A 27,231-nucleotide genomic window follows, 5' to 3' on the forward strand; every position below is an offset into this window, starting at 1 on the left:
AGTCCCTCCGGATTCAGATACGCCGAGAAGTCAATTCCAGTTGGGGCGCCTCAGAGACTGATTGAAATCAGGGTGAGACCTGGAGTTTCCATGAGAGTCTCCGCTCTTGCTGAAACCTACGGGACGCCGAGAGTACAACAAGTAGATGTCCGACATAAGCTCGAACGTAAACGTGTACACGAACACGTGTGAAGCTCCAACGTGTATGTCGTGTTTTCCGATCGAGGTCGAGTGCCGAAGCTCCATCCAGAAGGCAGAGTTTTCTCGAAGACGAGGCGACTGAGCGATGTGCCGCATAAATACTCCGCAGCTGGAGGTGAGAACTGAGTTGCTAGAGCTCGAACCTTTTTCGGAAAATCATGACTACGTCAAACTTTCTCTCGTGGCGCGGATTGTACCATGACTTTGAAGCATCACGGAGATTCCGCAAGCCATAATCAACATCAGCTGATGAGTTTGCATTTTCGTCCCGCTCCGAGCAGCTCGAAAACCTACGCAGAGATGCGCGAGATCGTGGCCAGACACATTCGAGTTTACCACGAAACTTGAGCAGCAGCTCGAGACCCCAGTTCGAGGCGCACGGTCAGGAATCTACGAATCTCGTGAGTACCCCTCAGAATCATTGAGAAAACACGACTCGAACTCGCGGCGGATTTCCAGTCGAACTCGCTGAAGATAACAGATCCGAGCAAGACTTCCGCGAGATCGTTCGGCGATCACCGGAACGGGAAGAACATTCCTTTCTTTCTAGGATGGACCCTGGTATCGACATACGACGAGACCGCCGCTGTTCTATGGAGAGAGGTGAGTCCTAATCAGCAGGGAAATTATTCAGAGTTACCGCGCTTCGCCACGGACAGCGTGAATAGCCTATCCTGGGCTAAAACCCGCTCCGCGATCCGCTCCCGAAGGAGGGTTCCATTTCAGCGAAATCCGTGTGAAACGAGCCAACGAAGCTTTCTCCGCTCCACAGGATGAAGTCTGCCATGTGCCAAAATCTCATAAAGCAAGGCTTCTGCTACTACGGAAGTGGATGCCGGTTTGCCCACGACGAGTCGGAGTTGGCAGTGTGTGCACCGAGGTCGTATCCGAGGCTTCCTTAGCCAAAGGCAAGCTGGCTTGCTGACCACCTTTGTCAAATGAAGATTCCTGGTGCGCGGCTGCGGTGAAAGGGACGGTGGGAGTTGCGAGGGATTTACCGTCGACCGCTGCGGCAGGCGCCGCAGAAGTCATGGCGACTACTGCGGCGAGGAAGACGCAGGCAGCGAAAGCTTTCATGTTGACTCGGGAGGTTGTTTCAAGAGATGGACTCGGCGATGTTGCGATGGGGAAGTAGAAGCAATGCGTTTATATATGTTGGAATGGAACACAAGAGTTCCGCCCTCAGCAGCTCAGCAGCGGATACTGTACAATTCGGGTGGGGAGCAAAACAGGGCAGGGCCAGGACTCTCCAGTCGCGAGCCCGGTACCACTCAGCCTTTGCCTTTCTCCATCTGCCTCCTCTTTACAAGTGGAAATTCGTGATCCGACGAGTTACATGAATTAATCATTCCTTGAAGAATAAACTTGAAAACTCAGTAGTTCAGAACAAGTAATTAATCTCGTTCTCTGGACGGACCGAGCGAACAAGGACTCTCAGGTTGAACCAAAGTTATATGAGTATCGTAGCATTTTCTTTTTACAAGATCTCGAAGCCACGCGCAGTTGCAGCGTAGGAGCACCGACGAATACAGATGGTCGTTCTCATTCCGTGCCCCCACCCCGGATTAATAGCAATGACAAGTGACCGGTCTCGCAGGAGACGGTACAGGTCGGATTCAGCCGAGCGTCGTGCCGATCAACGACTCCTACCATGCGTACTCTTGCGAAACTCCAGCGAACCATTTATTCATAAAAGACTCCAGGAACAATCCGTCATTTCGGGGACGCTCCATAGCGATTTTAATAGCGAGCTCCAAGCGATCTCATCCAACGTCCCATGATACTGGCCGGACTCCCGCAGAGGAGTCGCGTCTCCCTGGAAGTGAATTCCGAGACGATTTTCCTGATCTGTTCATTGCGTCTTGAGATCGTCGAATCTACCTGCCGGAAAACCTCAGCGGAAAGAGAGAGATCCTGGCGGCTGTTCGAATTTCATTTGAGCGAATTATTATTTTTCCCCTTCACAGAGAGACATTGACGCGTGGAAACTGCGTTATCGCGATTCACTCGCCCGGGCAGCGATGACTCCGAGCAGCAAGACACTTCGCACCGAATGGCTGCAGGGGAGTGTACACCGCTCAGTTTTCACGATCAGTTTCGCGCGGAGGCCCAACATATGACGTCCGAAAGGCTTCAACGAGCTCGACGGCACGGCCGCATCATCAACCGTCGGGTGGGAAGCAAGTCACGGACTGAATTCGGACTTCGACTGAATTCGACATTCCACGGAGGATTTCTCGAACGCATGGTAGGCATCGTCAAACCCGCAATGCTGGAACCTTTGGGACGAACGCCTATGGATTGTGGGGAGTTCGGAACAATTCTGTATGAACACGCCGCAATTATGAACTCTCGTCCGCTCACGTACGTGTCAAAGGATCCCCATAGCCCGCCACCGATCTTCCCGTCCCGTTTCCTGAGGGGTGGGCCGCATCGGGCACCTCTTGGTGGTTTGGTGAGCGATGATATGGTTCCGAGAGTGTCTTCTGCTGCTTCGTGACGCAAACGCGACCGTGGGGTCTCCAACAATGCCTATTCCTGTCGGCCGGGTCTGCTTGCTCAAAGACGACAACTTGCCCCGAGTTAGGTCGCAACTGGTTCGAATCGTCGAGCAGCATCTCGGGCGCGACGGGAAGGTCCGAGTCAAAACCATTAGGTTGGCTAGCGGGTCGTCAACGTGAACGGCCGCTCAAGTACTCTACCCGTTGGAGGTCCTTGATGACCAGCCGCCCCTTGAGGAACCAGACGCTCACCCTTAGCTATGAAGCTGAGATGGCTGAAGGAATCAATGGATTCGGAGCCCATCCCTTCAATTTCGACCTCGATAAGTCAATCTTAATAAACCTTCCTCCTTGATACACAATCTATATTTTGATAAGAGCTTTTTGATAATCAAGGGGCGGACTAGGATGAATTTTGCAACCATGAGAGAGGCGATGTGCTCCTCGTAGTATTCAATTCTCATCTTCGGGAGCACCGTCTTCGGTGGTCACGCTCGGTACAGTGACTGAAGAAGCGTCCGCTTCTGCGGGGAGGCCTATTAAGTATCCGAATACAGTGGAGATATAATTAATCGGCCTTTGTGAGAGCACCCCGCCGAGCGTGCCCTCTCGACCCTTTCCGGCACGCCTGCTACTGATATCAATGGAAAGAGGAGAAGTGAGAGCTCCTCGCTCTGCCGTGTACCATGCTTGAGGTCGCCTTAAATTAAGAGGTATCATCCCCCCTATCCCCCCTATAGAATAAAAGCGCAAACGCATCGTTTGTGAGCCGTTTTTCGGCTCTTTCTTCCCACCGATTTTCGCGCACATGTGCTTCGGCGCTTGCGGAATCATGCCCCGGTATGCAAGTTGATGTTTTCTCTTCATCTTCTACCCCTCCGCCCAGTGATTGTCGGAAAACCCTCCTTCTTGACTAAGAAACTCATGTGGTATATACCATATGGTACTAGAGTACGCCGTCCTTCTATTGTGGTTCGGAAGGCACGGATTTGAGTCTGTAGAGCGGATCTCTTTATCCACACTCGTCGGTGCCAGAGGTGCCCAGCGTTCGGTTTTCGGGGATCGGACCATCAGGGAAACACCTCTGCAATAGCTCCTGCGTATATAGCGGGCGCAGTGGTTCCAAGGGTCGGTCTGCCAATGCGTCCGCTCACCGAGCAGAGAACGGGGGAGAAATGATTGAAACAAAATTTTCGTTCGTGTCGGTCGGATGACATTGCTTCCGATACTTCGAGATGAATGAAGCTCCTTCGTTTCACCATATCTGATTGTCTCTTTCTGCATTCCATCCACAGTGTGGTATGTATATTCGAAGCAGGGTCCGATGCTCAAACTGCTCAACACTGATTTCCACTCTCCCTAGATCCTAGATATTCGTCTCCCGATCTGCAATTCCGTTGACGGTGAACGTGAGTGGAGCGCCGTTGCTCAGTAGGTCAGACCGGTATCACAACTCGATGACGATGATGATGTCATGAGCGGCTCGTGTCTGTTGCACACTCTCTGATTCGTCGTGGAAGCGGAGGCAAGTGTTTGAGCGGCAGCTATGTATCGATTCAGCGACAAGTTCTCGAGATGAAAGAGACTTGGCGCCGTCTCCTGACATCTTGAAATCACGGTGATGAGCCCCCGCGCTGGCGGTAGCAGATCACAATGCCATCCTTTGGGAGCACCGGGTGTTCTTGGCCGCAATGAGAAAATCGATGCTGGCAGGAGATGAAGAGTAGGCTCGGATCTCCGATTTATTGTTACTATTGGTTTATGCCCGGAATATTTCGCAGCGGTGGGCCTCCGGTAATCGATCCAACTTGCAATGCATCCCTTTCAGAAGTAGTCCGCCTCTGGCTCGGAGTACTGAGGAGCAGCTCTCGAGTTCTTCAAAGCCTCCCCGTGACGGGTCCGTGGCATGCCGTATGAGTATTGGTGCTGCTTACGCTGCCAATCCTCGGGGCTACCGATTGCGGGAACGGCACCCGGTGGCAGATATCTGTTGCCAACAGTGTACGGTCGATGAGGCCCTCCGGCTTCCGGACGATTTGCTTTGCTGTGCCTAATCGCCGGGATGGGTCGGTAATCCTCATCCCTATCCGGGCTTGTATGAGCTGCCTCAGGTCTTTGCTGCCGCAGGCGATATTCTGGGTTCGGTGACTCTTGCCGAAAATGCGATGTGTCTGCTTTTACTCGAAAACCGGGAATCGCCGGCTGCATCGAGTTTTCTCGGAAAGGACAATCGGATGCTCCTCCTCTTTCGTAGGGAGCTTCGCGATGATGTGGCTCCTGTGGGAAATACGACGAGTGCGGCCTCGAGGTCAAGCGATTTCCTCGAGAATCGAAGGGCGCAATCTCAGAATATGGCCTTCCTCGCTCGGAATGCGCAGATCGGGGCTGCGCATACGCAGAACCTTGCCGCAGGGATGGGCTGCGATCCCCGGAAGCGCGCGCCGCGGTCAAGTCGCTGGAAGAGCAGGATGCGCTTAGGGAAAAAGTGCTCAAGAAACAGGGAAGAGTATCATTCCATCACCCCAATGTCTTACGGGTCAGCTTCCATTTTCTTGATCCGAGGTATCCATGTGTTGAGAGGCTCGGGGGGCGCGGCGGAGCAAGAGGAGCCGGAGGACTCGACGATGCCATTGTGGACACTGTCCACTCGCTTGGGCGGTGGAGGAGGAACTCTCGACGGGGGCCGACTTTTGCGTATCAGATTCGTGACAGGGTCGGACGCCCGTTGATCAGTCGACTCTGCCTCAAACTCCACTTGAGGAAGTTCATTGATGCGCGCTTTCCTTCGGACATAAACCGCGTATACCGTGAGGCTAGTACTCCGTGGATTTCGAAGGTCATTGAAGTCAGAATTGGTCAGCTGAAGATGCATCACCTCGCTCACCTACGCTCATCTGGGGATGGTTGATAATCGGTCCATTTCGGGACGGGTCTTCGAGCCGAGACGGTGGACTGGAAACGAAACGCGTTGAAGTTATCAATCCCTCAACCGAGGCCGCAAACGGTGACCAGGAGCCGGCCGACGCACAGGTTCGAGCTGACGAGTTTCGAAGCTAGATTTATGTCAGAAAGGGAGAGGCCGCCCGGGAGTCACTATCTGTACAGGTTATCCTCTACTGAGGACCGCAATGAGGACTCCTTGCTTACAGTGGGCCGGCCTGATTCCCAGTATATCGTCAGTTTTTCCTGTTCAAGGAGCCTTTTGCATATGGAAGGCTCAGTCCGCTGATCCCTTCACGTCCATCATGAGGGAAGCCTTCTGCCCAGCCGAGCCCTTGCTCGATGCGATGAGCTCCCGCGCTAGACTCTCAACTGCCTTGGAAATGGCTTCTACACTGTGTCTCCAGCCGATACCCATGAACTCACCAGTTTCGGCATCCAGGTCAACTTCCGATATCTCAAAATGACGGCTGACACTGTGAGCACCTGGAATTCGTGTTCATTCGAGTTTACAATCGGATCTACGCCTTATGGTGTGGTGAGAGGTCGAGAATGGCGACGAACCGTATACCTTGCCAACATACTTTAATCACGATGAAAATAAACAACGCTGAACTGAAGTAGATGAAAGGGACGCCAAGTATGAAGTCCTCTAACGGGACCTGCAATTTTTCTGAGAGCTTATTCAGCTGATGGTGGTACCCCGGTGGAATATCCGAATAGGGAGACTCGGTTTAAAAGAGACATTCGAGTGCGATTAGCTGGCGATTCGAATACGGTAACTCACGCTCGCGCTCAACTCGATCACCAGGAAAACGAGGGTCCCGCAGATGAAAACGACTCCTGTACAAATCTGAATTGCTATCCAGGCAACGATCAAGTCTAATTGACCTCTCTAAAAGAAATCGAACGTTGGAAGGATCTTTCCTGTCAGCTCCCGCTTTCGGGCACATTAGAATTCGGATCTGTAGCAAAATGCCCAAGCATAGAGGAACCTTGTTGGCCCAGATGAGCAGACCGCTCGACAGAAGAGCCAAGCCATGGAGGATCAAATATGTGTAGACAATGTACGGCTTGTGATCCACGATTTCTGCAATTCGAAGGCACTATATCAATCCCGGGATTCTGAATTCGGCTCTTTCAAGGACGGGGAGGATGATTTCAATGAGTATCGGACACGACCATTCGCTACTCGCTGCGATCTGCGTTTCGCTCTCACTCACTCTGGTTCTCAGCGTCTATCAGCAGGAACGTGCCGACCACGAGTCCCATTACGGCTTCAAGCTACAAAGGAGGTGATTTTCAATTGTTTCTGCTACATGTTCGAAGACTCAAAGACATAAAGGACATCCCGCTCCCGGTATCGGATAGATTGGTGGGGAATAAGGACTAATTACCGAAGATGCAGCCGCCGCTATATGAGCTGAAATTCGTCCACCCTTGGGGTTCTCAAAGACGAAATTGTCCGTCTGAGCGAGAGACCTTGTGGTGTCCATAACGCCGAGCAGCATATCCGTCCGTTGACAGAGAGTCGATCTGGAACAACCTTATGCTGGAGCCTGATTCGCTCATACGAATATCGATGAGCGAAGTGTCAGGAGATCGCCAAACTCACCGAGGATCGGGCACCCTATTTAATTCTCGGGCTCTATACGTCATCTCGCCTGGTTCGTGGAGTGGATTCACGATCCCGTTCCGCCAACTCACATCTCGAGCCTCTGGTTCGTGTTTCTTTTGTCGCAATTCCACTTCCGAATGTTCGTATCCTCGATTGACCACTCCCCTCTGACGATTCTCGTCTCTTTCCAAAGGACGCGACAAGTCCACTTCCACGAAAACGTCTTCATCGATATTCGGCCTCGTTCCACCCTTACTGCTGGAAGCCTCGGTTTCGGTATACGCGTTCTTCCTTTCTTCTCCCTCGAGGATTTTCCTCCTCGACCTCGATCTGGAGGTCTCGCGTGGGCTATCGGCGTCGGGATCGTGCTCTGAGTGCCTGTTGCGCTTTTTCGCTGCCTCTCCGTACACTCCATCTCTCGTCCCATTCCTGCGCGGCTGGTCGCCATCGAAGTCGAGCGAGCGGTCTCGAGACCTGCTCCTCGATTGGTGCCTGCGGTGTCTCGAGCTCGACTCTGGAGGAGCTATTCGCGGCGATCCGCGTCGCCGGGAGCCATTTTCCCGCTCTGTGGAGCGCGATCTCCGTCTACTTGCCCCGCCCCGTGAATCTTCTTCGGAGGATGAGTCTATGCGAGACTGTCTCTGGATATGCGCGAATCGGTTGTCGGAGCTGGGTCGTTCCCGGCCAGGGTTCCCGGAATGATATATCTCCATGTTGCGATCCGCTCGTCTCGCGTCTCGAAATTCTTCTCGCTGTTTATCCGCTTTTTCTTCACGTTCGTCTCTGAAATCATCTCGTCGATGATCCGAGTCCCCCCTCGACGAGGTTGACGACGAGCATCGACGCTCCTTCTTCTTCCTTGCCCTGTTTCCGAGCAAGATGAAAAATATGACCGGCCTCTACTATATTTCCTCTTTCAATCGATTTCGATATCGCTGACCCGATATCCTTTCACTTTTTTTGTGATGACTGGCTTCTTTCCGGTATCGGTTCAAATGCACTGAGTGCGCGGCTCGCCCTTCCGAACCGATGCTTTCGAAGTTAGTCGAAAGCAGAGCTCCCAACATTTCCATATGAGCTTCACATCGGGGTTCAAGAAAGGAACGACGAGCTCCGGCTAAATCATGCCAGTCCCATAGATGTGTAGATCAAAATGAGTTTTACTGCGCAAAGCCAGATTAGCCGCGCGATAAAACTGAACAAGAGATTCCGTGAAGTCCGCGAAATCACTGCTCGCTTTCAGAGGATATCTTCTCGGAAATCATTCAATCGTTAGCCGTTGTTACTCGAAGAAAGTAAGTCAGGCCGCTAAAGCGCTTTGACCGGGGAGATACAAGTTTGGAAAATTCTATTGTTCTCGAGGAATGGCTTTCGCGGATTTGTGGAGCAGGATTTCGAGTCGTAAATTGAAAGCCTCACAGGCAACGCCCTGGGAAACGCTCCCGGTTTCGCGGTTTTGATGCTCTCTCGAAGAGTCAAAAAGCCTACGCGCACTAGAAAATATGCTCACAGTTTCAGAAGTTCCTCAGGGTGCTATCTTGACAAGAAATCCTGCTTTCTGGCGATGCTCTATCCGGAGCTCACTCATTCACGGAGAGGAAGGCCTGCATGCTCACGTAGAAACCTGGGCTCACCGACTGTCACAACTCACATCTCTCAGGCAGACGTCTGTGTCTTGTGACGCTCCCAGCTCGGGAATCAACACAAACGCATGCGCCGTCTCCAGGGAACCAGGATACCGGCACCGCGGGTCAAAGTTGGCAAGGACTGATTGAATGACTAGCCGAATAAGTGTCTGACAGTCACAGTAATCGAGCGGTAGTCACTCACGGTCCCGCGCGTGAGCACGCAGGTCGGCATGCAAAGAGACCAAGCGAGCAGGCGAGCAGCCTCTCTTGCCCACCGGTGGCTTTAGGACACCTTTCGAATTTATCCAGATTGTAGTCCGACAAGGAGAGCGATGACGTTTTGAGCTTGAGGGGCGCTAGTCCCAATCATCATCCAGCTCTATTTTCCTCGAATAAGAGTTCGACTGCAGCCGCACAGGGCTATTCTCCTATTCTAAAATCTACAAGCGATTCTTCACATTTCGTCTCTTCGCCCTTAAGGCCACGCAGAGGTTCGAGTCATGATTGCAAGCTCCTCTCGACTATACATATGTAGAATTCGTCAGTCAGGAAGGATCGTGAGGATTGATTCTGGGAAACCATCCCTCAGGAAGACGGTGAATCCTCAACCCGGATGGCAAGGATCCGGTGAGCTCAGAGACTCGGTAGTTGACCTGAGGGGAGGCTTCTTTCTTCCTTCAATTCGATGGCAACGACTTCGTATTCTTCGTATTCGTATTCTCCTGAGTCTGACTGTTCTCCGGACTGAGTTGTCAAATAATAATTGACTGAGTGTTATTCCGGAGTCTCATTTCCTTGTTTAGCCCAAGTCTTCGGGAAAGCAAACATGCATATGTATTACCATATGGATCCGACACCCCTGCACGTCGAACGGAAGCCCCCCTTTCCCCGTGGTAGAACTCAGATCCGTTTCATCCCGCGAAGACTGACGAGACAGCCTCAATTCGAGCTCATGTGTGGTGCTCCCTACAGAAGTGCCCGTAGAATAATTCTGATAGGGACCCATGGAATCTTCTCCGCTGAGAGTACCTCCTGTATCGTAAATCTCGTGAGATCCTATACGAGCGCAAGAGGTTTCCTGAGAAGACGCCGCGCCGACGGAAATCTTGACGAGTCTTCCTGGAAGATCTCCGTCATTGGTGACCCTCGGTCACGGCACGTTGCCGGATGATTCCGATTGCGGGCCGAAAATCAAGGAGGTGAGCGACCTAAAAATCAGGAATAGATGTTCAGCGCTGCCGACACAAGAATCGATCGGGATACTGCTTTCAGCGAAGTGTAAGATCCGGAGCTTAGACATACTCTGAAGTCGGCTTGCTGAATCCTTTCGGAGACATTTGTATATGGTCGACCGAAGGGATAGCTTTCGAGAGACCTTCCTGATTGTCCCCGCTTGCGGAGCTGCGCATGAGGGTGATATCATTATCCCCGGAGCTCAGTGAAAGAGATCTCGCCTGCGTCGATCATTTGAATCTGTGCTGTCGAACCTCACTGTCTCAAGCGACGGCGAACGGTGATTTCGGTTTCGATTGCCTCTGCCGACGAGATGAGCAAATGACATTCTTCGAGCTCTCAGACGGAAGTCGGAGCTCTTTTAGCTCTCACCCTTCAGGAGCGCCTTCAGCAGGTCAACCAGTGGTCGTGGAACACACAATGAACTTAAGCGATGAGATGGCGCCGTGCTGTCGCTCTGGCCTTCGGCCACCGACCGCGAGAGTCTAAGTTGTGGACTGGCTGAAGAATCTTTCTCTCGCTTCACTGGCCTTCCCTCAGTTCGTCTGTGGCTGCAAGGTGGCTCTTCTTCGATGGTGGTGGCAAGTCGTCAGAAGCGACGCTCAAGAACAATTCCGAAGAAGAGGGGATGTCCTCTACGTATTGGACAGGACCGGGCTCCTCATGACTGACGATCTCTCCCTTCCTTCCATCCATCCGCTTATTTATTTGGATCGCCCTCACTGTGTTATCAACATAGTACAATCTATATCGGGGAAAAATTGATATTTACAGTATCAGATGTCGCGAGCTCTAAACGCGTATTTTCAACGCCCTAGAAAATTCCTCGAAACAACTTGTCTCTTATTGCTGAGGAACCGAAGGAGATTTACAAAAGCAGCGCTCGTCGTAGCGTTCCGACATTTCCGGTCTACTTAGGATTTACATCATAACGCATAACTTCAGCTTTGAACATGTACGAAGCATCGAACTAGTGGCAGCCGCACGACTTCACGACCATATTTTTGTATTTCTTCAGGATGACGTTCGAATTGTCGTCGAAGTAGAGCACCATGATTGGCGTGAGTTTCGTCGGAGCACAACACGCTTTTGGTGCGTGCCCGGGGCTGACCAGGTGCACGAGAGTCTGCACGATTGCGTGATTGGTCGCGTTCATGTTCAACGGGAAAGAACATTCGCCGTCGCAATAGAATGCTGAGTAGCCGTCGGGTGCGATGATCCAATCCTGCCATCCAAGATCTCTGAACGAGACATAGAGAGTACGTTTCTGGCACGCGTTCCTCCGAGAGAAATGATGTCTGAAAGATTCCGAGAACCATTGGATTCTAATCAGACATACCGATCGAGGTTTTTTCGAAGCTCCCGGTATCCGAAAAAATCTATTGGCGTCAGACGCTTGTCGAACTAATCTCCATCATTCGGAAGGGGATTGTAGAAATGCGATTGACTCGGAATGATACCTGATCTCGAAGTAAGGCACATCATCATTGAGCGATCTCATAGGCGGCTTCTCCCTGCGAGTTTTCTCCGAAGCTCGGGTCGATCTCGATTTGGCGCCAGCTCCTTCTTTGACGAAGGCCGCCATGAATGGAGCCAGTTCTCCGGCTCCAGCCATAACAAGCCCAACCTAGAAGTTTAAATCGAATCTTAATCAAACGTCCGAGGGACGGCCTGAATACCGTAATCATATGCCCTTGTTTGCATGCGGCGACGGATTGAGATGTTCGACAGGCTAACGACGTGAGAACTACTAGTATGTGGTCGATGTTCTTGAAGGCAACCACGTCGGACCCGCGCGAGCATTTCTTCTCAATACGCTCGAAGCCCGTCCGGCAAGTCGTCGAAGGGGAAATGGGCTCATCGGGCTGCGTTTACGAACCTGCGATGGGGATAGCTGTAGACCGGACTCTGTATCCACAAGACGGACCACCAGACCGAAATTCTCGCCGGGAAATGCCACCTATGAAGAAGATGTTTACTTTAGCGTTTGCTTGGGGGCCTCCTCTCGCTAGTGCCGCCGCTGCCGCTCCTGCCGCTGTTCAAACTGTCAGCCAAAGCAAACATCTTTCGTACGACTCGATTAGCGTACGGCCGTGGCTGATTACTAATTATGCGTTTCTAGAGCGTAGATCCCGAAGATAACAGATATCCATGGTCTCTAGCTTTTGGTTACTTTCACGTTCCGTTGGGGAACCCGGAATCAGAACGCAGGAGCACGGCGCCGGCTCAGCGGAAGATATCGAACTCCATGACGAAACTGAATGATTCCCTTCCTGAGGGAGATCTGCACCGAAAGGCGAAGTGGGGCTCGAAGCTCGAAGTGGAGCGATGAGATATTTACCCAATTCAAAAGCGGATCGGTTGCGTTGAGTCTTATCCATCCAGTCTCATTGGCCTTAACCGTGTAGTTGGCGACAGATTCGAGGACGATGTCTTTCGAGTCGATCCCACCACTCCGCATCGACAGAACTTGCAGTTGGAAAGGCTGATCGTAGAAGGGATAATCGTCGAGATAATCGAAATTGGCCTGCCGCTTCGCGCGATTCTTCTTCGCTGTCACCTCGGAATCGGTGACGTTCTCGTGCAAAACTTCGGCTGTGGTAGCGGTCACGTTAGCGGATGTAGGCTCTGAACTCTCTGAGGAGGCTTCCGCCGGAGAGGTTTCGTCGACGATTTCGTCACCCGGCTGGTCCTCGATCGATGACGCTGTCTTGCGGGTGTCTTTTCGGTAGAGATTCAACTCAGCTCGCATCACGGTCTCGTGGGGTGAGATGTCGCTCACGTCGAATCGCAGTTTGGGCTCGATGCTCAGCTCGTCCTCTTTGTTGTCGTGGTGGTTGACGAAACTGACCACGAAGTCCACGCCACGCAACGAAGTGTTACGATCGTCACCCTCGACGTCGAGCTGGTTGTAAAGATCGATGAGGTATTGGGGTGCCGAATTTGTCGTCTGATGCACCTTGGGTTTCGGCCGGTGGTCTAAGCCGAGCAAGTTCAGGATTTCATTTTCCATCTCCCGTTTTTCCGACTTCGGCAAACTACGGTAGGAGATCGTCTGGTCGAGTCCATTGTCAGCGTAAAAACCAGCCTGACCAACTTCCAGGACTGCACAAACAAGCAACACAGTTGATCTCAGGAAGCGCGACATTCTCTTGATACGATTCGCTCTTTTTTAGACTAGACGAGAACGGGCGAACGTCATAGTCGCTGGCTTCGAGAAAAAGATAAGAGACTGGAAGTGGAGGCAGTAAGCGCAGTCCAACTCTTCAACACTTTACACACACTTGATCTTAAGTTTCTCTCGGGTGGAATTAGCACTCTGTAACCTCGTTCAGTCAGACCGAGGAGACAGTCGCGATCCTATCCGTTTGGGACCACGAAAGATTCACGGGTTTCACTCTCAATTTCTCGTTCCAAAAGGGGAAAACAGATTCTCCACTGGCACCATGAACAGGACTAGTAGACTAAGTCTACAGTGGGCATCTTTCTCACGAATAGCGCACTCGCCGACTGCTGCCAGAACCCGAAGGTGCTTGCTTCCGTTGAGGGTCGCCAGACGGCGCACTGGTTCACGATGGCACCGCCTTTCTGCGAAATAGAAGATGGAGAGAAGACATTGTGTTTGAAGAGCTTTATTGTGTTCGGCCGGCAGCCACCTTGACTCTTCATCATCCGGGTAGTCTCGTACCTGCAGACTTTGCTGACGCCTTGCGGTCTGACTTCGATTGCTGATTTCGAGGAGATCGGCACTCGCCCTGGAGATCAAGCTCAATTACTACGAGAGTAGATTTCTGCACAAGTTCCGTCGCGAGCACCAGGGGGAACCCCTCCAGGTCGATAGCATGTCTGGCCTGACCGGCGCAGCCACATCCCACCCATCCGTTCCTGGACGCTCTTCCAGACAAGTCACCACTCAAGAGTAACTCTGGTAGCACTGGGAGCGAACCCAAAGATCGAACCTATCGCTCCGCCTCGTTCTCCGATGGGAACGATTTCAATCATCGGGGGTCACCCCCGAGCCTCGAAAAATGAGATCTCTCCTGAAAGTTTGGTTCATGTCAGAGACGAAGACACTCGGTAACCCCAACGCCGAACGGTCGAGGCTGCCTGGAGTTAGCTTCCGAAGCCACCTCCACTCCGCCAGATGACGTTCTTTCTAAGGGGAGGCAGTGGCCGGCAGCCCCCTCCATATTGCGGGAAGCAAGAGAGGGGTCTCCTTTTGAAAAATTGCGTTTTCATTCCCCCGAGACGCTTCCCGAGACCGTGAAGGAGGGAATAGGCGACCGCGCTGATGGAAAGTGATGGCGTGAAGGTGATCGGTGGTAGAGAGGGAAGCGTCGACACCCCACGTCAGCGTGAGCAAATGTCATCCAGAAGTCACAGGACCTGCGGCCGGGAGCCCACCGATCAGGCATGAAAGCGAGAATCACTCACGTGGATGTAATTCACGCTTCAACCTTGGGTTTCCACCGCTTCGATGTGTTGCGAGTGGTCCCTGAAAACCTAATCTCACGCTGGATCATACGAATTGTGCGAGAGTCATGTTGGAGTGAGATGTGGGTAGAGCTCCATTTCGAGCTGGTAGATATTTCTCTTGGCTCATAGTTGCACCTGCAGGATACCGCTGGAAGTTCGACGTTTCTCGTAACCCATTCCAAGACGGCACTAGACCTCCGACGCCGAAAGATCTCATTGAGCGACTTGGAGCCATCATGGATCGCAAACTAGGAAGCCGGACAGGTGAAGATTCAAGGGAACGCGGGTCAGGATCACAGTCATAGTGTTTTTTTTATTCTCAACAAGTCTGTTCATGGGCTCTTTGTGGTAATATCACAGATTACTGTTCCGTAGACGAAGCCGAGGAGTGACCAGTTCTCTCGGAGAAACTGTAGGTCTGTCTTCCAGACGCGGGATCGACCTCGTGCTTGTAGGACCGCTGACCGAATCCGGGGTTCCCGAATCCTCCACTGAAGCCACTCCCTACGCCGTCGAAGCCGGTGCCGAGACCTAGAAGGAGAGAGTCATTGTACAATCATCGGGGGCCTCCTGATTTCGCAACATATCGCAAAGCTATCTTCTCCTCCCATGAATAAAAGCGACGTGAGAGCCGGGAGCCGAGGAAGCGAGAAGACATCAGCGTCGATAGTACCACAAGGTTAGAAGATATGCCACCGAATCCGAAACCTTCCGTCTCTCATGAAGAAGGAGGAGCAGAAGCGGAAAATGTACGGAGGATGTAGGTCGTAGTTTTGTTATGTTCGCGTTAATCGGCGATCTAATCTAAGCCCAGTGAGAAGATTGTTGTCCGGCTGAAATTCCGAGGGTGGAAGGGACAGACAGTTATGACCGCATCCAGTTCGAAGCCTTCCACCCTTACCGAATCCAGGCACAACGTTGGCGAAATGACCATCGTTTGCGATGTTGGGGTTGAATCCAACTCCGCCCAAGAGGAACTTCGAATAGTTCGGCACCGAAAAAGGTTGCTGGAAGCCGAACTGACCGAGGTGGAATTGGGGCATTTGACCGAAACTCGGGTTCACGGAACTCGGTCCGTACTGTCCGTCGAAGTTGCCGAAATTCGCCCATGGAAGGCCTAGAAGACGAGTCATGATATGCTGCCCTGTATAATGCTTGGGTTTTAGTTGATCAGGGAAGTCGGATTACCTTACCTCCAGTGGGGAATCCTCCATATCCGCCCCCGAAGCCAGGACCTCCAATGCCTCCGACTCCTTGTCCAACACCGCTTCCGAAGCCGCTGCCGAATCCGGTGTTGCCGAAGTTGGACCCAAGACCGCCGAGTCCGCCGAGTCCACCGAGACCGCCGAAACCGCCGAGAACGCTTCGTGCTCCAACATCAGATCCATCGATCGGCTTCGTTTCAATCTGTGAATTTCAATCGATTGTGTGATTGTCAATCGATGGATTTGGGACTCTGCTTAATCCGGACTCTCTCACGAGTCGAAGGGAATCCGCTCGAACAAGGAGTAGAGAACCATCCAGCAGTTCCAGCAGCCATTGCGAGGGTTCTTGTCCGCTCCATGCCGTCTCACTCTACCTTTTGGCCGTTCTTCGCTGTCCATTCGTTGCCTGTGATCTTGCCCGTCGAGTCTCTGTGTACGCTCCGCCCGACCGTGGTTCCGTCGGGAGCCGTGGCTGCTTCGGAGAACGAAGCCTGGGAAAAGGAGCTCTTCCTGTTGTGCGTCATTGAACCATCGGGATTCCGGATCGAGGATCGCTCTTCGATTATTTGAGCTGACCCAGAGGCTGCGACGCACAACGCGATTATACAGATCATGGTACGCATGGTGGCCGGTCTGGAATACACAAATTCACTTTGAGTTCTTCCTTTGCTCTATTCTAGAGCACTATAGAGAATCAAGGCCCCCGATCGTGATTTGCTTGACAGGCCATGCCACCGGGGAATATCCTGACTCCGGAAGGCCCCCCGACACGAGTTTTTCTGTTTCGCGATAGTGAAATGAAGTCCACGAAGGGACAAGTAACAGAATTTCGGGGATTTCCTCTGACGGAAAATGATCCGGCCGGCTTCCATTGAAACTTTGCGGTGGCGTTCTTAGCTCTCAAGGTCGGGTAGGTGTTGAACTCCACGCGAGGGAAGAGAACTCGCTATCTGCTCGTACTCGAGAACAAACAAACGGCTTGGAGGCGACCCGTCAACGCGCTTGGACAATTCTCCTTGAGAGTACTCCCGAAGCACAGAGTGGAGGCTGATGCATCAGAACGTCGAAGAATTTCGGGGGAATTTCGAAGCATGCCATCAGGATGCGGAGCTCCTCGCACACACCACGGGTAAAACCTCTCAGAAGTTTCGGTCGATATCGTGACTCTGTTTCCCTGAGGATGCATCACCTACCTGTTCTTGGCTTTATTCAAGCATTATCGGTGAGCCTTCTGGTTTATATACCGGAGGAGGGGAGGGAGATGCTTGGACTGTTTTCTGGGAGAAGGTGCAGAGAATCGCGCGTCAGCTGACGTCACAGGCTCCGGTGGCTGTGAGCGAACATCCAAAACACAGAAAGCCGATGAACTCTTTGCAGTCATGAACCATCGGAAGAACTATCTCACAGGGAAGCGTCCTTCGTGGAGGAGGGAACTGGACCGCTATTCGCGCTGAGGATGCCACCGTGATCCCTCAATGAATTTTCTCAAAATCATGACGTCACTTTCGCTCACAGTACGGTTTTCTTTTCCCCTGCCCTGACATTCCCTAGCGAGGCGACCTGATACGATCGATGGAATGGATCCTTACGTAATGAAAGAAATTCGAGCCGTTCCGCTCTTCGGAAACGTCACCGAGCGTCAGGGAGCTGCGCGCTGAGTGAGATGTCAACACTTTTCAGGGGGACGCGGGTTCAGAGTCCCCAAACACTACAAATCGCATCGAAGTTCCCTCTAACCAAACTATTGTCCGCCCCCGCAGCTAGTTTTCCAGTGTCGCCAACGTCTCAGGTGTCCGTCAAGAGCTCTTTCGGCCGGAGCGGCTCGCTCATTCTCCGCTTACGGGTTTTTACAGAAATGAGATAGATTGCCAGAATATGAACTGGAGTATTGTATTCTTAGCGACATTGGGGAATTTCGGATCAGTAGATCTCACTGGAGTACTTTGACGAGGCCCAGGTATAGAGGAAAGGGAATGAAGCAGAATCAAAATTACATACATGACCTATAACTCATTTGAAAATCGTCATTATCCCTCGAGCACCGAGGACTCTCACAAAAACTAAACCCGAGACACGGCCCCTTCGCAGTGGACAGAACGAGTGACTCGGAATTTGCCTGAGTCATTCACGAGCGCATTATTTCCCATGTCTGGAGATGGCCGAAAGTTCATGATTCATGTGACACTCGCAGGCTGCTGTCACGATCCCCGGACCGGATATTCGTTACTTTCAGACATGACACGAGAGCATCTTTCTATTGTAAGCACATGAGGTGTATGGAAACACGACTACGCGGACTCTCAAACATCGGATCTGATGAAAACAGAGAAGAGAGCCCGGAGGAGAGCCCGCAACGCCCCACGGAAAAGCGGGAGCTCTTCCATGCCTTCTTTCAAGAGGCAGCACGCATGTGGTCGTGATGGATGGCGGAACACCGTCTATCGAAAGCTCTTACGAGCAGTAACTTCACGGTGTCCTTGGGAGATTCGTATTGTCGCTCGAGAGCTGGCTTCGGTATTCATACCCGAAGTTCAGACGTACCATTCTTTCGTGCGGAAGAATGGCCTTTTTCAGAGATCGATGTTCTTGCGCGACAAAGGCAGTATTCAGACTCTTCTACTAGGCATTGAGGTCAGCCATCGGAGCTCCACAACCACATGGAGATCGACTCTTGCGGCTACCTGGAGGGATCAATGGTAAAATTGGATAAGTGTTTGATGGGGAAGTCGACTCGAGTCCGGCCAGCCTCGCTTGGGGTCTCCGTAATGATACGCACGGTTTTCCGAGGAGATCGTGAATTCCAGCGATAACTCCCGGTGTTCCTAGACCGCTCTAATTCTATCCGACCAGTTGGTGAACAAAGACAACCTGAGTGAGCGGACTGAAGGTGCTCGATTCAGGGTCATATTCCGGGCTCACATGGACATCTGTCTCAGAATCTGAGTCCGTAAATCGCACCGGTGCGATCCGGCCTCCCCAGAGACGCTATTGCTGCTCTCCGAAGTACCTAGGTATCCAGAGTCGGACCCCGTGCGAATGTCGAGCGGCAATCCGGGCCGCGGATGCAGAACGAAGCTCCGGCTTCCGCGAACCAGTTTCTCTGATTCATTCTGTGTGAGTCGCGACCCCGAATACACCGCAGCAAAACATCAAGCATACGACTCTTATATACAGATCATTTATTCTAGAATCTAGAATATACAAAATTCACATATGGGTAAATTATCCCGTCGCGCCGAGGAGGAGGCTCGCTATGATTCCGATTTCTTCGCAGGCCCACTGCCCTCCTCTTGGCTTCCCGGTGTAAAGTTTACGTGACGACTCGGGAAGCGTCAGTCCGAAATCTTCTCATGAGTTCTCTCGATGATTTGATTCTCAACTCGGTCTAAGCTCTCGAATTTCTACAAGAAAGAGCTGGAAATATGTACATGGTCGTACGCGCGGAATGTCATAGATCGATTTGCCTCCGATCGAAAAACGGAATGTCGTGCGCTTGAGTTCTCTCGGAGGCGTCAGTTTCGATTTCCACATCCCGGTGGCAGCTTCCGCCTAACTGGAAGGCTTTTGAAGGCGAAAGGTCACAGAGTGCTTCCAAGGCTGACTCGAGATTGTGATCAACAGAGTAGGCTTTCGCGTACAGCTGGAAAGGAAACAATACCGGTCTCAGGTCTTGTCTACAGCGTCAAAAACAGTATCCTTAGCGGCAATGATGGATTCTAGTTCTTTAGGTTTCATCCAGAGAATCGTCCCTCTTCCGCTTCCACGGTCGATCACGCTCGGACCGGTACGCGAAGAACCAGGGAGCAAGAAGTCTCCAAGGAGCGGCACTTCTCGTAGATGAGATGCTATCTTCCCTGTTCTCCTGATCTCATGAGAGGTGTATCTTTCTACAGATACCTAATTAAAAAAATGAATCACCCGGAGGGTAAGGAAACGTGAATATCCCTTGGAGGCTAGACCGGAAAACAAGTACCATAGAGAAGCCGTCTCAGCGAGCGAGCTGCATGTGTCTCATGACTCATGGCCGACCGATCCTCGCCTTACATGGCCTATGGCGGCGGCAATCCTACATTGTGTTCTCCTAGTATTTCCTTCATGACGGAGTCACGAGGACACTCGGATTGTGTTCGGAACGACTTCACTTAAGGGTCGAATCCCCCATTCTCTCGGAACTGAGTTTTCGCGAAAGCCCGCTTCAGTGGCACAGAATCAAAGAGGTTGGTGGTGCAATAACCACAGAAGCGCAACCCCGCCCAGGAGTTTCGGAAGTCCAGCTCATGACGCTCGTGCTGGGACTCGGAATACTTCACATTAGGATTCAGACGGATCAGAGTACAAGAACAGCTGCGAACTATCATCCACTATAATAATTTACCTCGACGGCCGCATCCAAATCGCGGAGTTGCCGATGAACGATGTTCGCTTTCAGAAGAAGACCTTTCGAGTGGGATGGCCTGACACTCAATAAACGGTCGATGAAGCTCAACGATACAGCCGGCGGTTTCCCTACTTGGGTTTGGAGCAGGGCGAGATTGTAGAGAGCCGACGGATGATGCGGATTCCGAGACAGAACTCGGTGCAGGAGTGACTCCGCTGTAGAAAGAAGATACCAGGTTAGATTCATCGACGGAGTCGAACATTCAGAAAACAGGAATTTACTTCGAAATATCGCCTAAGAGAGAAATTGTTCCCGACTTGATCGTACCTGCAGAGTACGCTCCTTCTCGGAGCGCGTCCATCGCGTCCCTGCTCAATCGCATCATTTCGGAATCCTCGGTGTTCGTGCGGAGAACATTGAGATTGACTCGAGAAGGTTCGTGTTGAGGATTTATCTCAACACACTTGCGGAACATGTCCGCAGCTTTATCTGTGGCTCCGCGCTCCATGAGCAACACTCCAAGCTGAATTGACGGATTTTCATTTTCATTAGGCAACGTCCGGCGGTCTCGGAAATAATTTTCAGACACCGGGTTGTGGAATGAAATACGATTCTGGGGAATATTGATCGTGAAAGGTTTGGTAGAGGAACTCACATTGTAGTAAACGTCAGCTGTTCGCGGAGCGGCCTCAAGTGCTCTGCGATAGCTTTCTTCGGCCATGATCTTCTCATTCAGATTGTAAAACAGCTCACCGGCGGCAACGTTCAGCTCGGCAACCCGTGGGAATATAGCGAGCATGTCCTCAACGACCGTTCGGGCTTCTCGCAAAGCGTCGTCTTCTATCAGAAGTCGGACATAATCTACGACGAAGAGGATCTCTTCTTTTCGAATGTGAGATCCATTCGATTCGCGAGATCTGCTTATCACTGAAGGGTATTCTTTTTGGTATATGGCTTTCGCTATCTCGTTTTTGTCAAGTTTCGCCAACAGCTTCGCTTTGTACCACTTTGACCTCAGATCGTCGTATATCGATGCCGATCGGTCGAAGCAGCTGAGAGCGAGGTGGAAGTTTCCTTCGGTCTCGTAGGCCTTGCCCAAACTGTTCCACATTTTGATGTTTTCTGCAAAAATCAAATGAGAATATTTGTTCTCTCCCTGAGAAAGCTGCCTATATGATACATTCTCATTCAAATTTAATTGCGAGCTCATCGTGAGGGATCTCCTACCGGGAAACACGCGGACGGCTGACGTGAAGAGCTTCGTCCCCGATTGCCATTGTCGACCGCGGATCGAGCTCTTCATTAGCAGACAAACGCATAGGACCACCAAGGCGCCTCGGAGTACCGTCTTCTGCTTGGGCAGATGCTCGGAGAGCTTGGAAAGTCCCAAAACTACGAGAAAACACACCCCCATCGAGGGCAGATACAGAACTCGCTCTGCGACCACGAATCCGACGTAGAACAGAATATTTGAACCGGGCAACCATGGGACGATAGTCATGACCAGAGCCGAGATTGCGATGGAATTCGATGTGCGAGTTCCTTCATCGTATTTTGGCGCGATGTAGTTGTTGTTCAACTTTTCATCTTCGGCTGTTTTCTTGAAGATCTTCACCAGAAGCGTAGCAGCGGCCACAAGGCCCGACAGAACGAACACTCCAACTTGAAGCACCCTCACATCCGAATACTTTCGGATAAGGGGCAGAGAGTTGAAGGTGTAGTCGCAGCTCTGTCTGAGGGGATAGAGCAGAAGATGAAAATTAAATACCGGCAGATAAGCGAGATTGATCTGTCGGAAGGGCGAGTCCAGGAGCCGCACGGGGTTGTCGAGTTTATGGAACGTCGGCGCCTGCCCCGAGATAGTCAATCTCGCCCCTAGGAGAGCTATTGTCACCATCGTAGATAAGAGGATCTCCCTCCATGGGATTCGACCGTGGCGGTTCCGTTTGTTGAGACGTTGGGCCAAGTCCAGAGAAACCTTCACCACCAGAGCTGTGAGCCCCTGTTCTTTGCACAGAGTCGCCAATACGGCGAGAACACACGCTGACGGGTACGACGGACTCAGAAGACAGCTGAGGAAGAAGCTCGCACACAGCAGTTCCGCTCTGCCGACCAATTGCACTACAGCTTCAACGTGAATGGGATGAATACAGAAAAGACCCGCGCATAGTTTCCCGTTGCGGGGTCCGAGGTATCGCTGAACCAAAACACCTAAGAGCAGGCTGTTCAGGACATGAAGAGCGATATTGAGAATCCGTTGTCGGTACACATCACCGGTGAGTCGAAACGTCAAAACGGTCAGCGGTCTGTAGCTCTTGTGGCTGAAGTTGGCCGTGAGAGGGGTTCCCCAGAAGTCATTCGTCAACAGAGAACGCAAGGAAAACGGGGCGAAAACATCTGGGTTCCGTTCAACGGCAGCTACGTCGTCGTAGAGTAGAGGATACCGAAGCACAGGGAGGTAGACCAACACCGCGGACGAGAAAACACAGAGCGCGGCGAAGAGCCAGCGTTCCATTGGCTGGCTCATCCCAGCTCTGACGTCTTCATTAGAAGAGCTCGGGAGCCGAGTGAATCGAGCCGGGGTTGCCCCGCCAGCTCGATTGTGATGAGGTGCTCGTCGAGAGTTCGAACCCGGCAGGCAGGTAGGCAGGCAGGCAGGCAGGCGGGGGACTTCACCGATCACCTCGCTGGTTGTGATCTACGAAACCGGTTCTGGCTCGATGCGTTTCGATCTGCGGTCTTGTGTTGTTCACCCAAACAGGAGAGGGCTACAGCGTTTTGTCTGTGCGGAGAATCTTGCTTGTCGGCTCGCCTCGGCGTTCGCTGCCTTACGGCTGAGCGGCCTGGACGTCAACAACAGCCAGCGCTCGGTCGCTCCGATGCTGCCACCGTTGTCTGTTGGTTCGACGTCGTCAATGGAGAAGAACATCGTGTGGAAAGAGAGAAGCGGTGCACGCTCCGCTTTGTGTGTGTTTCACGAAAGCAGAGCAGCTCACTCCTCTAATAATTGAAATCATTACGAGAACTATCGCCAGACATATACGATGATCGATGATTAGTTTCGGCGTGGGGACTTTGTCACATCGCGGGATGTTCCCGATACGATAATCGGCAGCGTCTCGGATATGCATTCGAGACAAAACATTCATCTGAATACGGTGACAAATAAATTACTAAAGGAGTCCGTAGTACCATGCGGATCCGGGAACGGGCGGAGAAGAAGTCTCCGGAGACCTCCCAACCATCCGGAAGGTGCCGATGCACGCACGTCGGGCGACCGTTGCACGATCCCTGCGAATGAAAACAAACCCCGAAGCAGATGTGCAAGCGGCGTTTGGAACAGCTGGAGGGCCGGTGATGACATCTTACGGTTCGTCTTTATCGTCTCTCTCAATTGAAGTTGATTTCGAGGACGAACTCCAGGAGACGCTGAAGGGACGCTCGAACACAAAAATCTCCGAAACTTCATCGAAGCTCAACTATCTCGACACGTTGGGATCTAAGTGCTCGAAAGGTGATCGAAGGAGGCAAATGAACACCACGGTTGATGCTGCCGGTGGGAAGCCGGGGACGGACGATGCCTCTGAGACGCTCGTCGTGTCGGACGATAGCGATGTCGAGTCTGGCTACGTGAGACTCAATCTCGAGGAGCGTCGTGAGTTCCGGCAGAAACAAGTGCTTTTCATAATAGGGCTCCACTTGAGTCTCCTATCCGTAGTGGATTTATCCCTGCAAATTCTACTTGCGCACTGCAAAGACTACTGCCCCCCTCCGCACATTCTTCACCACGCAGAGGAAGCGCTCGTGATCGTGTTCCCCTGCTGTACCGTGTTGCTCATGCAAATGGTGAATCGTTTCAGGAATTCGATTTGCGCATCTATTCTTCTCAGTGTGTACTCGCTGGGCTTCGCGCTCTTCTTCTTCAGCGTTTGCGATCTGCTGTTCGGACCTTCGAAAGCCCATAAGGACATCGCACTGATCCTCTTTACGCTCACCGTCACTTTCGCCCTGTTCAGTTTATACGTCTACAGTAAAAATTCAAAGACGTGTCTGTGTCTAGCTTGGACGATCCTGATCCTGACAGCGGCCGGAACACTCGGAATTCTCCTAGCGATCCCGAACGTCCTGGATCATCTGCCTCCCAAGATCGATAGTGTGTTCGCCACAAACACCGAACAGCTCAAAATCTCGGTTTGGGTGTCGTACGCGATGGCACTCATCTTCGCTGTGGCCTCGGTGTCCCTCACGACTTTGATGCTCACGGCTCTTCGAGGAATAATATTCAAGTGGAATCACTCGTCGGTCGATGACGGTGCGTGCTCCATAGCTGTGGACGTTCTCCTGCGAATCGAAATGTTCTTCATAGTTTGGCCGCTCGAAACGACATACGCGATGGGTCGCCGGTGTTTCTCGTCGCGGGATTGAATACAATCCAACAAACGATTCTACGGACGAGTTTCGTCAGCTATTCTTCCCTTGCGTTTTGCTTCTTCCGCCAGAAGCACAAATGTCGTGACCACCCGCAGCAGGAGCTACCTTCCCGGATTACAAAGTGCTAATGGCATCGCCCGCATAATGTTAGTGTCGTCGGCAGTTGAACGGCGAATAATAACTCGGTGATAATGCATTGAATTTATCACCACGTCGTGCTCTACGTTATGACACAAGTCTCCCGAAAAACTCCATCCGTCTGGGGTCCAGGGGAATCTTCGAAGAGCCGAGCCCTTGACTCATCGAAATCATAATAGAGTACACCCATCGATGGACTACATCTAGATTTTAAAATGAATTCAGGACTTTGAAAGATATTTATTCGATGAACATGACACATGCCTTAAGAAGACAAAAGGGAATTTCTTGAATTCTTCCTATAACCAAGGCTGGCCGAGTACACCCGCTGCGAGCCTTGCATCTTGGAGAGTCTTATCCGAGGAGATTGACATGTCGGTGAACGAGGTCTCCCCTCGGGATTCCTCGGAGCTTTTCTCATGCTTTTCAACTCATTCTACATCTTAATATATTGAGACGCTGTTAGAAGACTGGTCTGGCGCTCAGAGAATCGCATGAAGATTGCGGTCCTGACTGCCTTCTCAAGGAAACTAAAATTCCATGTAGAGAAAAACGAATATCCGCATATTCGAGAATAAACGTAGCTTTCTATGAAACGATTGATGGAATTCTTGGCGGCAGCCACCCACAGGGAGAATAGGCGGTGAAGCGTACCATGAGAACGGCTGCAGTACCTCCAATGAGGCTGAGAAAGCCTCGAGCAATATACCTGCCAAATTTCCGTCATTTGTAGAAAAAAAATAGAGAACAATCGTAATTCTCCGAATCAAAGTTGATGAAATCGGAGGCTGTGGAATAGCGTCAACTCAAAAGAGACCTCTCAACATCTTGACCAGCTCGCCACCATAGACTCGAGACTTAACGACTACGTGCAGCGCTGGGGAGGGATAACGGTCCCTAGTCCCAAGCTTTTGAGACCCTTCGACGATATGAAATCCTCTGGGGAAAGAGAGTTCTCACTCGCTTCAGAGACATTGTCTCTTTCTGCTTCGATCATTAGTGGCAAATGGCGAGGAATAACTGTCCCTCATGTCGGCGGAAGGATATCCCCAATGAGATCCCCTTGCTCGTTCTCTCGCGCAAGGTAACTTTGTGTTCGACCTCAACTCAGAGCATCAAGTCTGTAAACATATCATCGGACGAGGAACGATCCTACCCCGAGAACTTTGAGCTCTACCCACGCGGTCGCTTTTCTACTGTTCGGGACTTTGTGCCGGCGTCATTACGGCCGCGGCAAGCAATCAGTACGGAAGAAATTAGTCGCTTAGCTACGATAAAGAGGCTCTGTCAAAAAAGATGTTGATCATCGGACTCTGACGAGTTGTTTATTTGGCGCGACCGCCGGGCAGCAATTCGAGCAACCAATGATGCCAAATGAGCAAAAGTGGTCGCAGACAGCTCGTTCAGAATTCGTGCGTCGGAAAAAAACCGAAAACCAAAGTCGAATATCTTGATAAGGACAGTCCGATACGTACGGTGACAAGTTCTCCATTTCATCTGAGTCCAATTGAGGCGACAATCCGATGCCAATTGCAGCGGTTTATGCCGAAGGAAGCCCGGGAGAGGTGGAGCGCTCCAAGGATCTATTCTCTTCTGTAACCATTTCTCGCCGATTGTGAGAATGAGCCATGATCCGGAGCTCCTGTCCGTCCCGTGGTGTGTTTAGAACAGTGATGATGATAAGCAATATTTCATGCGAAACTGTGCATTGAGTGGGGGGGGCGCGTCTTGATATTGTTCTGAAGTCGTTGCACCATCGGCGAAGCACTGGGAACCGTTCTAATAATGGACATAAGTCATATGAAATTGCGGCAATACACAACCTACACAGCCAGAGTCCACGTTAGCTAATTACATTTACTTTTCGATTCGATTCAGAAGAAATCCCTATTTTATGGATCCAGTGCTCCAATTTCTCTGTCATGACTTCTGCAGACAGACAAATTCTCTTTTCGAGCAATGTTTCGCGGGACAGTTGCTCTGGACAAACTCGGGAAGCTGAACGAATAGACGAGGAATGAATTCAGGACCGCGACTTCAAATGGACCTGAGGTGTGGAAACTTCGGTGGATATACATTAGAGCGCGGGTCAATTTGAGCGCAGGTCCGATTTGAGCGCAAGTCCGATATGCGCGCAAGTCCGATATGAGCGCAGGTCCTATATGAGCGCAAACCAATTCATAGGCTCACACCCTAAACTTACCCGAAACGGGCAACGGAGTATCAGCAAGAGTAAAACGTGAAAGAGCCGAGCCTCCCGCGGTCCTTCGAGGAATATTTGGGCGCTTACCCCATTTGTCGGGTGCGGATCCCCGACTACTCTGACGATCTGAACTCATTTGATAATGAGTATAGCCCCCGCCATAACTACACATTCTCTACACTGATGTTCATGTCCCAATGCGCATCCTTCCCTCCGCCTTCTTCCGGAGTTTTCCCCCATGATGGCCTCCTCCGCATATAGGGCATGCTCTCGTGCTTC

The 27,231-nt window shown here is 51.6% G+C and overlaps 5 protein-coding genes across 6 annotated transcripts; 1 reads left to right on the forward strand and 4 right to left on the reverse strand.

Moving 5' to 3' along the window:
* Positions 1-255: 255 nt before the first annotated feature.
* On the forward strand, positions 256-1,429 carry LOC100899769 (uncharacterized). Of its 2 annotated transcripts, none has more exons than XM_003748029.1 (4): positions 256-316; positions 483-602; positions 752-804; positions 974-1,429. In XM_003748029.1, exons 1-4 carry the CDS (start codon positions 287-289, stop codon positions 1,101-1,103), a joined length of 333 nt encoding a protein of 110 aa, XP_003748077.1. In that variant the 5' UTR covers positions 256-286; the 3' UTR covers positions 1,104-1,429. The 2 variants fall into 2 exon arrangements, with proteins under 2 accessions (XP_003748077.1, XP_003748078.1); XM_003748030.2 differs by having other exon boundaries at positions 928-1,340.
* A 4,490-nt stretch (positions 1,430-5,919) lies between these two features.
* LOC100899806 (uncharacterized) lies at positions 5,920-7,663 on the reverse strand. Its single transcript, XM_003748109.1, has 7 exons — positions 7,258-7,663; positions 7,040-7,178; positions 6,866-6,926; positions 6,638-6,732; positions 6,430-6,537; positions 6,214-6,304; positions 5,920-6,128 (listed from the first exon to the last, which is right to left on the reverse strand). Exons 1-7 carry the CDS (start codon positions 7,299-7,301, stop codon positions 5,920-5,922), a joined length of 747 nt encoding a protein of 248 aa, XP_003748157.1. The 5' UTR covers positions 7,302-7,663.
* A 3,155-nt stretch (positions 7,664-10,818) lies between these two features.
* LOC100899940 (bone morphogenetic protein 7) lies at positions 10,819-13,275 on the reverse strand. The gene is made up of 4 exons (XM_003748110.2): positions 12,463-13,275; positions 12,001-12,081; positions 11,582-11,748; positions 10,819-11,419 (listed from the first exon to the last, which is right to left on the reverse strand). The coding sequence occupies exons 1-4, from the start codon at positions 13,267-13,269 to the stop codon at positions 11,092-11,094; spliced, it is 1,383 nt and encodes a 460-aa protein (XP_003748158.1). The 5' UTR covers positions 13,270-13,275; the 3' UTR covers positions 10,819-11,091.
* A 1,609-nt stretch (positions 13,276-14,884) lies between these two features.
* On the reverse strand, positions 14,885-17,011 carry LOC100899999 (glycine-rich cell wall structural protein 2). Its single transcript, XM_003748031.2, has 5 exons — positions 16,996-17,011; positions 16,177-16,435; positions 15,791-16,004; positions 15,499-15,714; positions 14,885-15,128 (listed from the first exon to the last, which is right to left on the reverse strand). Exons 2-5 carry the CDS (start codon positions 16,423-16,425, stop codon positions 14,959-14,961), a joined length of 849 nt encoding a protein of 282 aa, XP_003748079.1. The 5' UTR covers positions 16,426-16,435; positions 16,996-17,011; the 3' UTR covers positions 14,885-14,958.
* Positions 17,012-19,027: 2,016 nt separating this feature from the next.
* On the reverse strand, positions 19,028-22,695 carry LOC100900083 (protein O-mannosyl-transferase TMTC3). Its single transcript, XM_003748111.3, has 5 exons — positions 21,408-22,695; positions 20,836-21,302; positions 20,508-20,703; positions 20,178-20,395; positions 19,028-19,442 (listed from the first exon to the last, which is right to left on the reverse strand). Exons 1-5 carry the CDS (start codon positions 22,693-22,695, stop codon positions 19,251-19,253), a joined length of 2,361 nt encoding a protein of 786 aa, XP_003748159.1. The 3' UTR covers positions 19,028-19,250.
* Between the last annotated feature and the right edge of the window lie 4,536 nt (positions 22,696-27,231).

Source organism: Galendromus occidentalis, unplaced genomic scaffold (genome assembly GCF_000255335.2).
Source record: "Galendromus occidentalis unplaced genomic scaffold, Mocc_1.1 scf7180000077527, whole genome shotgun sequence".
Lineage (NCBI taxonomy): Eukaryota > Metazoa > Arthropoda > Arachnida > Mesostigmata > Phytoseiidae > Galendromus > Galendromus occidentalis.

Excerpts from the sequence above, each read along its gene's own strand:
- LOC100899769 (XM_003748030.2), top strand. The coding sequence starts at position 287 with ATGTGCCGCATAAATACTCCGCAGCTGGAG. Across the intron at positions 317-482 it reads TAAATACTCCGCAGCTGGAG|CTCGAAAACCTACGCAGAGA; the intron begins GTGAGAACTGAG and ends CGCTCCGAGCAG. Across the intron at positions 603-751 it reads GTCAGGAATCTACGAATCTC|GATGGACCCTGGTATCGACA; the intron begins GTGAGTACCCCT and ends CTTTCTTTCTAG.
- LOC100899940 (XM_003748110.2), bottom strand. The coding sequence starts at position 13,269 with ATGTCGCGCTTCCTGAGATCAACTGTGTTGCTTGTTTGTGCAGTCCTG. Across the intron at positions 11,749-12,000 it reads TACAGCTATCCCCATCGCAG|GTTGGGCTTGTTATGGCTGG; the intron begins GTTCGTAAACGC and ends TTAAACTTCTAG. Across the intron at positions 11,420-11,581 it reads GTGCCTTACTTCGAGATCAG|ACATCATTTCTCTCGGAGGA; the intron begins GTATCATTCCGA and ends GGAATCTTTCAG.
- LOC100899806 (XM_003748109.1), bottom strand. The coding sequence starts at position 7,301 with ATGACGTATAGAGCCCGAGAATTAAATAGGGTGCCCGATCCTCG. Across the intron at positions 6,733-6,865 it reads GATAGACGCTGAGAACCAGA|AAATCGTGGATCACAAGCCG; the intron begins GTGAGTGAGAGC and ends TTCGAATTGCAG. Across the intron at positions 6,129-6,213 it reads GATTAAAGTATGTTGGCAAG|GTGCTCACAGTGTCAGCCGT; the intron begins GTATACGGTTCG and ends CACGAATTCCAG.
- LOC100899999 (XM_003748031.2), bottom strand. The coding sequence starts at position 16,425 with ATGCGTACCATGATCTGTATAATCGCGTTGTGCGTCGCAGCCTCTGGG. Across the intron at positions 15,715-15,790 it reads TGGAGGATTCCCCACTGGAG|GCCTTCCATGGGCGAATTTC; the intron begins GTAAGGTAATCC and ends CTCGTCTTCTAG. Across the intron at positions 15,129-15,498 it reads CAACGTTGTGCCTGGATTCG|GTCTCGGCACCGGCTTCGAC; the intron begins GTAAGGGTGGAA and ends CTCTCCTTCTAG.
- LOC100900083 (XM_003748111.3), bottom strand. The coding sequence starts at position 22,695 with ATGGAACGCTGGCTCTTCGCCGCGCTCTGTGTTTTCTCGTCCGCGGTG. Across the intron at positions 21,303-21,407 it reads AGCCGTCCGCGTGTTTCCCG|AAAACATCAAAATGTGGAAC; the intron begins GTAGGAGATCCC and ends TGATTTTTGCAG. Across the intron at positions 20,396-20,507 it reads AGAAGGAGCGTACTCTGCAG|CGGAGTCACTCCTGCACCGA; the intron begins GTACGATCAAGT and ends TTCTTTCTACAG.